A 10,230-nucleotide genomic window follows, 5' to 3' on the forward strand; every position below is an offset into this window, starting at 1 on the left:
TTATTTGATTTTCTGGAGTCCACCTTCTTGAGTTCTTTATATATATTGGATATTAGTCCCCTATCTGATTTGGGATAGGTAAAGATCCTTTCCCAATCTGTTGGTGGCCTTTTTGTCTTATTGACGGTGTCTTTTGCCTTGCAGAAGCTTTGCAATTTTATGAGGTCCCATTTATTGATTCTCGTAGATCAGACACTCTTTACTCAGGCACTAAAATAACTATTACTCTTACAGTATAGCTGTAGGGAATGCTCTTATTTCCCTTTGTCCATTGGAGATTATCATATTTAATTCCAGCTTTAACAGATCTGAAGAGAAGTTAAAATGCCTAGTAGATATTGCTGTTTTCAAAGTTTATCTGACATTATAACAAATCAAAATTGTTGGAGAAAGGATGCTGGGAAAAGAATCATGAGTGTGGCAGAGAGGCATTAAAGTCTCCGTCCAAGGCTGAAAACAAGTGGGCCCATGTGGGAATGCCCCCTTACGCAGATCAGCCCCCCATCTGTAAAGAATATTCATAACGTCTGTCATGGGATGCTTCAGGTGACCCTTCTCGCTTTCCTTACCTGGAAGGAGCATGTGTCTCTTTCAGGTGGTGACCTCAATCTGAAACCATGATCTGAAGGAGATTGAAAGTACAGTAGATCATTAAGCATCAGGCTGACACTCGAGTGTGTGTTTTTAATGTTTTCAGCTCTGCTCATCTAACCTGAGCTAATGTACATTTGTTCTCCCCACCCCCAATACACTTTTGAGCTAACAAGTGCTGATGAATGATAGCTAAACTTGAGTGTTTTCTATACTGTGCCAAGTGTATACAAAAGGATTCCCAAGAGGAAACAAGTGGAGGTCAAGGATCCACTGTGTTCAGGAGTCATGTTGTTGAGCCAAGTCTTTAATAGGATAATAGTTACCTCATCTGTTAATACCTACTTAATCATTGTATGTATAAGAAATTACATCTCAAATGGACTTACAGATGGCTCTCTGTGTCAGCTCATGTCATTTATGGAGCAACATAAAGTATATTTTCCCACTTGACGGTGACGTTTTGTCATCAGTGTTGAGCTCAGTAAACTGAAGACTACCTCAGCATTGCTGGAGGCTGGTTTACCCCTTGCCTCACTGCGAAATTTGGAAACCAAACAGACAATGACAACAGCAGTTATGTGCCACCGTCAGTGCACCCCTTTCCGTACGCACTGGGTGGCACTTCCTTTGACAGTGCGCTGGCTTTCCCATTGCTCCTGCATAGTTCTGTCCACCTGGTTATCCACCCTGGTGCACCTAGCAGCTGACTATTGACATTATTTTTATTCGCTAGATGTAATTGTCATCTTGGAGGCTTATGCCTCTGTCTAACACATGTTAGGCCTAACACGGAAGCTTCTAGCGCCATACAATTTTATCGAGGCCTAGACTGTTTTCAGCCTTTGAAACCGAATGTTGAATAAACTCACCCTTCCTAGTTCTTTCTGATTGCAGGCTGGCTGATTTCAACTCAGGTGTTCTGGCTCAAACACCCCTCAAAGCTGACTGTTTCAATCTGACTTCTCTCTGGGCCACTGACTGAATTGTTCTGCTTGGCCTCATATGCTTGGCAATATGTTCTAATCTTCCGTCTCTTCTCATTCTGTCTTGTTCTCTCTTCGCCTATCTCCAGCTTGTTCTCTCTGCAAACTGTAACACTCCTGGTAGAGCTGCCTCCTCTTCTCTCTCTCTTCTCTCTCTCTCTCTCTCTCTCTCTCTCTCTCTCTCTCTCTCTCTCTCTCTCTCTCTCTCTCTCTCTCTCTCTCCCTCTCCCTCTCTCTTTCTCTCTCTCTCCCTCCCCCCCCCTCTGCTGTTCCCTCTTAGGTTCTCTCTCTTTCTTCTCGTGAGTTGGGTGTATTCTGTCTCTGACTCATTCTGTCAAATCTTTTCTCTGACTCACTTTGTCTGCCACTCAATTAGAAGTCATTTCCAAAGATGGGTGCTTCTAGAAACTAACTTTACCTTCATTGTCTGGGACTAAAGGTGTGTACTAAGAGCATGTCTGCATTCCCGCCCCAGGGATTAAACATGCATGCTAAAGACTGAGCCACACCACAACTAGAATTTTTTTTTCTCTCTTTTTCTTTTTTTCTGTAAATAGCCTGAGGGCCCACAGTTTGATCAGACATCTTGCAGCAGTCAGGTGTCTTACTGTTATCATTTGTGACTTCCAGCATCTCATTCAAGAGGAGCTGAATTATAAACAATGCAGTTGACCAACTGAGGCTGTGTTTTGTCACTTTACATACTTACATTACCTGTAACTCAGGGATGACACTAATAAAAGGAAATGATACTGTTTGATTTCTCAGTGAACACGTGTGGGGACCCCCATGGTCATTCACTTTGTCTGCAGCTTCCTTACATACTGATACTGTAAACCCTGCTCTCCTGCACCGCCTTCCTTTGACTCAATAAGGAGAATCTCGGATGGGAGAACTTGCCAGTAGCATTGAGTTCTCTATCACAAGGAAAATGCATTATGTCCCTCAAGCCTGGCTTTAGAGCTGATCTCATGGAATTGAATTTAAAAGCAAATCTTGGATTTCTCTGAGGAATTCCTCCTCTTTTTTTTTTTTTTTATTTTCTTCTGAGATGACTTCTCATAGATAACTTATCAGCGTTTAGAAGCCTCCGGTCAGCCCTTAGCTCTTCAGGCTGTCTGCAGCACTTGAGAGGCGGCTCTTTCTGTCTTCACGGTTATGTTCTTTTACAGCTTTGTTTCCCCTCCCTGGAAATGCAGACAGTAAGACAGCATTAGTCAAGTGACTTAGGCAAATGAACAAGTGCTCCAGCATCACCTTAATGCCTCTGTGTGTTCCTTGTTTGTAAGTAATGCGCCACGCTGTGCTGCAGACAACTCCTTAATAACGATTATTTCACTAACAGTGAAACAGCTTTGTAGGGGTGCGAAGTATTCACGCTGTTCTCTTAAGGACCAGGAAGGGATATGTTGGTCACGTTATACTCCTTTTGTTTACCAGTCTTCAGCTTTGCTGTTACTAACAGGGTTGAAAAAGCCTACAAAATATAATATATTCAAATGAGGAGTTAGTCTGTCTCAAACAAGGATAATTTAGAAACAAGCTATCAAACTATACAAGTTTAAGAAAACAGCTGGAAAAAAAATAGCGAAACGGATGGCCCTAGTGGATACTCATTTGGCAGTGAACCCAGGGCTCCTGGGCTTCCAGCTATGAGCCTTGGAAAGTGGACACAGGGGCAGGAGCTTCCTCTGGTAGAAGGTCTTCCTTTCTCATCTTGGTTTGTATCTCAAGGAACAAACAGTGATATCCCATAATGTTATTTTTATTACTTTAAACAAAAAGAGGAGATGTAGAGGAAACTGTTTGCAGAGCGTACTATGGAGTATGTAAATAAGCCAAGTCATATAGCCTGCTATGGAGTATATATATGAGCCATGTTGTATAGCCTGCAGGAGTTGGAGGATGCAGAAGCAGTGAAATTCCATGCGGTAGAGTAGTAAGGGCACCCACTGTGGTCCCCACTACTGGGACCAACTTACTGTAGGTGTGACACTGTTACTCTGAAGAGTTGTCCCAATATGGATATCCACGTCAACTCTGGTCCTTCAGGAACACTGCCTTTCTTTACAGAAAAGGGGGACTCCTGGAAGCCAGTATAGAGCAGAAATAGAAAGCATTTGTGTTATCCATCCTAGCATCACCAATATTCAACATTTTTTTTCCTAGCTCAGATTCTCCTTGCCAGGCATTTAGAATGTTGTATTGTTCGATCGTATTAATTTGTTTTTAAAATGGCAGAGGGAATCTTGGTTTAGAAGTCATCATTATCAATATTCTATGAAATTCCTGTGTTCGTGGCAAAGGTAGAGTCACAATGGCGGTGCTCTGGTTTTAGTGTTGGTTAACATCATCCCACTTACAGACTGGCCGTGAACTGACAAGGTAGCTAGCTGAGGATGGCTTTGAACTCCTGACCTTCCTAAGGACAGGGATCGTATGTGTGTGCTAGCACAGCGATCCGATCCTGCTGATTGGAAACGTGGTAGCATACAGATCCATCGTTATAATTACAAGGGATCTTTTAACTTTGGCGTCACCTTCATCAAAAAATTTTCTGTGAGAATTCTCATCACAGCCTAGCCGTGAATTAGGTTACATTAACTGAGGATTGTGTTCTCTGTGCCCTTAAACTTTATCAAGTGGTCTGTTACACCGTTTGTATTATTTTGTGATATAGTGGTTTGTTCAACATTGCTAAATCTAGGAAGTTATTTTTAGAGGTTTATTTTTAAGTGTGTGTATGTGTGTGTAGGTTTGTACATGTGTGAGAGGGTGCTTGTAGAGATGGAAAGAGCTGGAGTGCAGACAGTTGTGAGCTGCCCACTGTGGTGCTGAGAGCCAAGCTCTGATCCTCTGGAAGAGCAGAAAGCTGCACTCTTAACTGCTGAGCCATCTCCCCAGCCCCTAGAGAATCTATATTAGTTGATTATGGTATGTTTGTGCCACGGGTTGTCAGTCTGTTGGTAGATTCTGTTCACCCCATTTTTTGTTTTTGTTTTTTATTATTCCTTAGGATTTTTTCTCTGGTTTGCTACTACTGCAGGCTTCATGTAGGTCATCTTTTTACAACTGTGAGGTCACGTTAACCACATTCTCTTTTACATTGAACAGTATGGAGTGACATGGGACTGTGATGGACAGAAAAGCAGAGTAGTGTAAACAAAGAGATTCACTGTCTCATGGAGGAGGGGTGAGAATTATTTAATAAGATGATGTATTAGTCACCATCGTGTTGCTATGACACAATGCCGAAGGAAAACCTTTAAACAGAGGAAAGGCTTACAGCACAGTTTCAGGCCTCTTGCTTTTGGCGCATTCTAGTTGTAGCCCATAGTAGAGCTGAATGCTTACTGGAAACGGAGAGAGGAAAAGACCAAAGATAAGATATGTCCTATGGCTGGCAAGGTGGCCCAGTGGTTAAGAGCACTGACTGATCTTCCAAGGGACCTGGGTTCAATTCCCAGCATCCACATGGCTTCCCAAACCATCTGTAACTCCAGTCTCCCAAGATCCAGCACTGTCTCCTGGCCTTTTTGGGCACTAGGCCAATGTATGTTTCAAAGACAAGCAAATACGTAAAACCTATACATGTAAAATTAAATACATGGGTGTGTGTGTGTCACACACATGCACACACACCCTTCCAAGGCATGCCTTCAGTGTCTGTTTCCTCCAACTAGCCCTACCTCATAAAGATATCCACCCTTCCAGGAGCCTATGGAACTAAGATTCCAGTAATCTCTTCATAAGGTTGGAGCCTTCACAACCTAGTTGCCTTCCAAACACTGCTGCACTTGGGACCACAATGAACACATGAGTTTTGGGGATAAATGTGTGAAATTCATTCCATAATAATTGGGTCCATATATGCATTAAATAAATAAATAAATAAATAAATAATGTGGTGACCCAAACACTGTGGAGCTGTTTGTCAGAGTGCAGACTGGCTGAATCATTTGTGTGCCTTTTACCCCTCTGCAAGGACACCACTGTCCCTAGGTGCTGTGCCCTGTCAGTTTCTGAGGGTCTAGGGGATAAAGATGAATCCTGTGATGAATATAAGCATCTTTAGCTCCTTGGCAGCAGTTAGTTCTGGATGCTGCAGCCATCTTCTCTCGTGTTGTGCCTGTCATAGCTTACATTTCCCCACAAATCTACTATTCTTTGTGGTCTGTGCATCCATGTCTTATTTAAGAAAGCTCTTGCTGGGTGAAAGGCATAGGCCTATAAACATAGCTTTGGGGAGGTTGATTTAGGAAGATTCCAAGGTTTGAAGGCAACTTGGGCTAGGTAATGAGTTAGTTGTTGGCCAGCTTGGGCTATACAAAAGGACCCTGTTTCAAAAACAAGCAAAAATCTTCCTGTCCATGTAAAAATGTCATTGTTTGGCTTTTATATTTCATGGGGCTTCTTTTTTGTTGATGAGTACAGTGAGAGTTTATTGTGTGCCTGGATGTCCTGGCTTATGTACTTGGAGGCAGAGCAGGGGATCTAGAGTTCGATTTACATGGTGAATTCCAGGTCAGTCAAGGCTACATAGTGAGACCCTGTCTCAAAATCCAAAACCCAACTTTGTTAATATGTATTTTTGCATTTGTCTCATTGTTCACACTGTTGAAACCTTGTCTTAAAACTTATAAAAAGTATATCCAGAAGTTGCATTTTATCATTTTAATATTTTCTATTTATGTATCTCCACTGCTATTTTTTAATAGGAGAGATGATACGATTTAAGAAGCATTTCCCTTAAATAATGGATTGTTAACTTTGGAAAATTGTGTATTTTCTTTTTTTAATTTCTCTAATAGAATTTATGTGCTTATATTTTTAGTCACATTAACTTTTTTCTGGAAGACAGCTTTACAAGAATTTAGTCGGACCAAATTTCAGGCTCCAGAACATTCCACCAACCAGGTACAGACACTTGTCGAGGGGATGCTCCTAGCCACTCTGTGTAAGGTATCTGGGATGTACACAGGAAGACTGCCCCAGCAGTAGGAGCAGGCAGACCAGCTGTGGCCTTGTGACATCATCATGCCATCATTTACAAGGTTCTCACTCGAAGACACTTAAGTTACAAAAATGTTACACAGCAAATCTCAGAATGTCTTTGGTAATTTTGCAGTTTTGGTTAGGACACACTCGTGGTTGGCCCCTGGCCCGTGCTTGTGACTGATGGGTGGCAGGTTGGATATGCCCCCCAAGAGGGTCCAAGAGCTTGGACGCACTCCTGGGTTTCATTCTAAGTTCTGATCTGACCGGGTAGTGCTATTAGTCAGGTCCCTGAAGTACCCTAAACTAAAATGATTATGTTCTGGATATTGCAGAGAAGAAATGAAGTGCACGCTAAATGTCAGCGTTCCACACACAAGGCTTATGTTTTACAGGACTGCTGGTCACAGTAGAAGAGTCATGCAGGTGACAGAGACAGCTATAACCCCCTACACACACACACACACACACACACACACACACACACACACACACACACACTGCATCCCAAATGGTGCAAATTAGGGAAATCAGTTTTCTCTGTCGTAGCTGTTACTTTGACATGGTAGAAAACAAGTCTACCATCATCTTTCAAACAATACTAAATGTGTTTACATTATTTCACATTAGTAATTTGTCTTGAGTTATTTTTAAACTTTGACTAACTCTGGATAACATGGAATTCTTAGCATTAGAATTAATTCTGATTGGCTCTTATGAATACTTCCCCTTTGAATGTGTTATTTCCTTATGCTAGGCATACAGCTACATTTTTACCTGACTAGTTTAGTAAACAGAATGGACTATTATTACCAGTGTTCTTAAGGAGTTGATTATATTTACAGTGATCAAAGAAGGATACAGCTAAGAGCCATTTTTTTTTTTTTTTTACATAAAATGCTGAGGATTCCTAGTCACTGATGGAGGTTCCCGTGCCACTGCAGCAGGAGACCTAAGGGGCAGCGAGAGCGGCTACCTCTGTTTGCTCCTTCAACCTCTCCCTCCTCCCCTCCTCCCAACTTTCCCTCTACTCTTCCTAATCATTCCCTTCCCTGCCCCTTCCATCTTATTTTTATTTCTGTGATGCTGGCATTGAACCCGGAACCTCACCCATCTGCTCTCATTGAGCTACACCCCTAAGCCCAAATCTCTTTTCTCTTTTTAAAATTTCTTATTCTAGTAAATTTGGTGTTAAATATGAAAAAGGTATTTTCAGATCGGTTGAGGCTACAAGAGAGGGGAAGGGCACCCTTAAGTGCTTAGGCCAGGGATTGTTGCTCAGTGGTAGCAGTGCTTGCTCTGTGTGTTCGAGACCCTAGGTCTGATCCCTAGCACTGAGGTGTGGGAGGGAGCCTCAGTAGGCATGCCAGATTCTAATATAAAGACCCTATTTTCCATAACTTGAAACATAATGTATATGTGTCATATGTCCTGGTAGCTCTAGTAACAAAGGATTGTGGTCTCCTCTCTTGAACAAGCTTGCCAATTAATAGAGAAAATAAGTCACATAGTGTGAGGCAGAACATGTGGAGAGTGCCATTCTTGAGGTTGCAAAGAGAGAAGCCTATTGGGTGAGTCAGGAGGCACAGCAGTAATGGTTACAGTAGGGTTTTAAGAAAATGAGGATTCCAGCAGATCTGCTGAAGTGCCATAATATATGATGTTGATTAGCTATAGCAAAAATATTTTACCAAGTCAAATCATGTAATTTTACAAGAGAAAAGCTTTAAGTGATCTCTCTTTTGGTTTTAGTTTTGGGTATGCAAATGGTCTGCCCCCGAATTTCACCTTCAGCAACTAAGTAAGCTTTTAAATATAAGCAGGTCTTTTTAAAACTGACTTTTCAAACATTAGAAAGAATTCATTGTCATTGTCTTAAATTCAAATTTTCTGAATGCATTAGTCTTTATAAGACCACTTCCAGTTGAGAAAAAATTACAAATTTCATCAAGAACATATAAAACACTGATAAGGGTCATGGTGACATTTGACCCCCGCTTGATTATTTTTAATCTATCTTTTTTGACTTTTAGTGACTGAAGCACATATCAGATAAGATGCTGTGATAGCAGTGCTTGTAAGATGCATTGCATTGAAGTAATCAGAGCAAACCTAATACATTAGAAAACAGTGGCCATTACTAAAGACAGGTTTTTTTTGTTTGTTTGTTTGTTTTCTTTGACAGGGTTTCTCTGTGTAGCCCTGGCTGTCCTGGAACTCACTCTGTAGACCAGGCTGGCCTTGAATTTAGAAATTCCCCTGCCTCTGCCTCCCGAGTGCTGGGATTAAAGGCGTGCACCACCACGCCCAGCTCTAAATACAGTTTTATTTAAGTTGACTCTCAGAGGGAAATACTGCTTCATTTACACTGTGGTTGAACCACAGTGAAGAGCCTGCATGTCTTCCCTGGGGTTGCCCTGCTGTCACCTTAGCTCCTGTTGTCACTTTGATGGGAGAGCGGGAAGTTACTAATAAGCAAAGAGTATTCAGTGATCTTGCTACATACTTGATAGCTTCAGTTTCAGACTTTTGTTATTGTTGTTGTTGTTAAAGTCCAGGGTGACAAAGCTGCATTCATCCCTTCAGCTGTTCATTCATTCATTTCATTCATTTCTCCTTTTTTTTTTTTTCCAGCTTAGCAGATCATACATTCTTCAGGAGCTGAGAGCTGATAAGTCTCTTCTTCACCGTGATTTGAAACTTTCCAGTCTCAGAAAAGCTGACCAAGGTGTAGAATTTTTTTTTTCTCTCTATTAATAGAAAAGTCATCTGTGAGATGGGAACTCCTGAGCACTTCCTTGTAGACAGAAGGACCTCTGTTTCTGCAGGGTGACCTCTCCAGACTTCAGGAGGATGGTCCCCTTTGGAGCTCCTGAACAGGAAAAACCACTTGTAGGGCTTAGAGCTGTTGCCTACCATGCTAAAGGCATAATTTTGCTATCACCCGCTCACCATGTCGGGACTTCTTTTCCCTGTTAATGAGAAGTAACATAACTTTGTTTGTCTGGCACAAGGACTTCCTTTGTTGCCCAGGTGTCTCTAATTCCTTAGCCTCCCCAATGCTGAGGATACAGGAACCTGCTTTATATAGCAGTTTCTGTGTGCCTTCATGTGGCATGGCCTCCTGATTTTACCACGTACTTTTTCCTCAGGGACTGCACAGGACTGATCCATATGGAAGAAGAAGGGCCTGGTTTCTATGGAGAAAGTGGCAAGGTTAGAACAAAAGCATGCCTTGGAGCTTCTCTGTTGCATGAAACAACCACTGTTCACCTGGTGAGGAGAGCAGGGAGATCACAGAAGTCTCCCTAGGAGACACTGGCAGGGTGGTGCCTGACATGCCAATACATAATAGTATAGGGACATAGGATGTGGATGGGGCCAGCAAGGAGCTGATGTCACCCAGGAGGTTGAGACAGGGCTTCCTGGGATGGTGGCATTTGGACTTCTTAAGGACGTAAGTGTCTCTTCACAGATGACTGGTAAAAGGCTTTGCTTAAATAATGTTTATTCCTTTCCCAAATATTAAAAAACAAATAAAAATAGTCATAGAAGCTACGCTTCCAACTCACTGTGCTCTTTTATTCTTTCCCATCACATCTGAACATTACAGTCAACCAGCTTAAGTCAATACAGTATCCAGTGATGCTGTTTCCCA

At 42.0% G+C, this 10,230-nt stretch overlaps 1 protein-coding gene across 19 annotated transcripts in view; it reads left to right on the forward strand.

The window, feature by feature from the left end:
• Positions 1 to 10,230, forward strand: part of Rcbtb2 (RCC1 and BTB domain containing protein 2) — a 49,080-nt gene that overhangs the window by 9,496 nt on the left and 29,354 nt on the right. For 9 of the 19 annotated variants that reach the window (XM_021181209.2, XM_029468813.1, XM_029468814.1 and 6 more), the window contains 3 exons: positions 6,412 to 6,494; positions 9,207 to 9,300; positions 9,725 to 9,848. In XM_021181209.2, coding sequence (XP_021036868.1) covers positions 9,747 to 9,848 — 102 coding nt within the window. In that variant the 5' untranslated portion in view covers positions 6,412 to 6,494; positions 9,207 to 9,300; positions 9,725 to 9,746. Of the gene's footprint in view, positions 1 to 6,411; positions 6,495 to 9,206; positions 9,301 to 9,724; positions 9,849 to 10,230 lie in introns of those variants that run through there. The other 10 variants (XM_029468815.1, XM_021181210.2, XM_029468816.1 and 7 more) reach the window with 3 other exon arrangements.

This window comes from Mus caroli, chromosome 14 (genome assembly GCF_900094665.2).
Source record: "Mus caroli chromosome 14, CAROLI_EIJ_v1.1, whole genome shotgun sequence".
Classification (NCBI taxonomy): domain Eukaryota; kingdom Metazoa; phylum Chordata; class Mammalia; order Rodentia; family Muridae; genus Mus; species Mus caroli.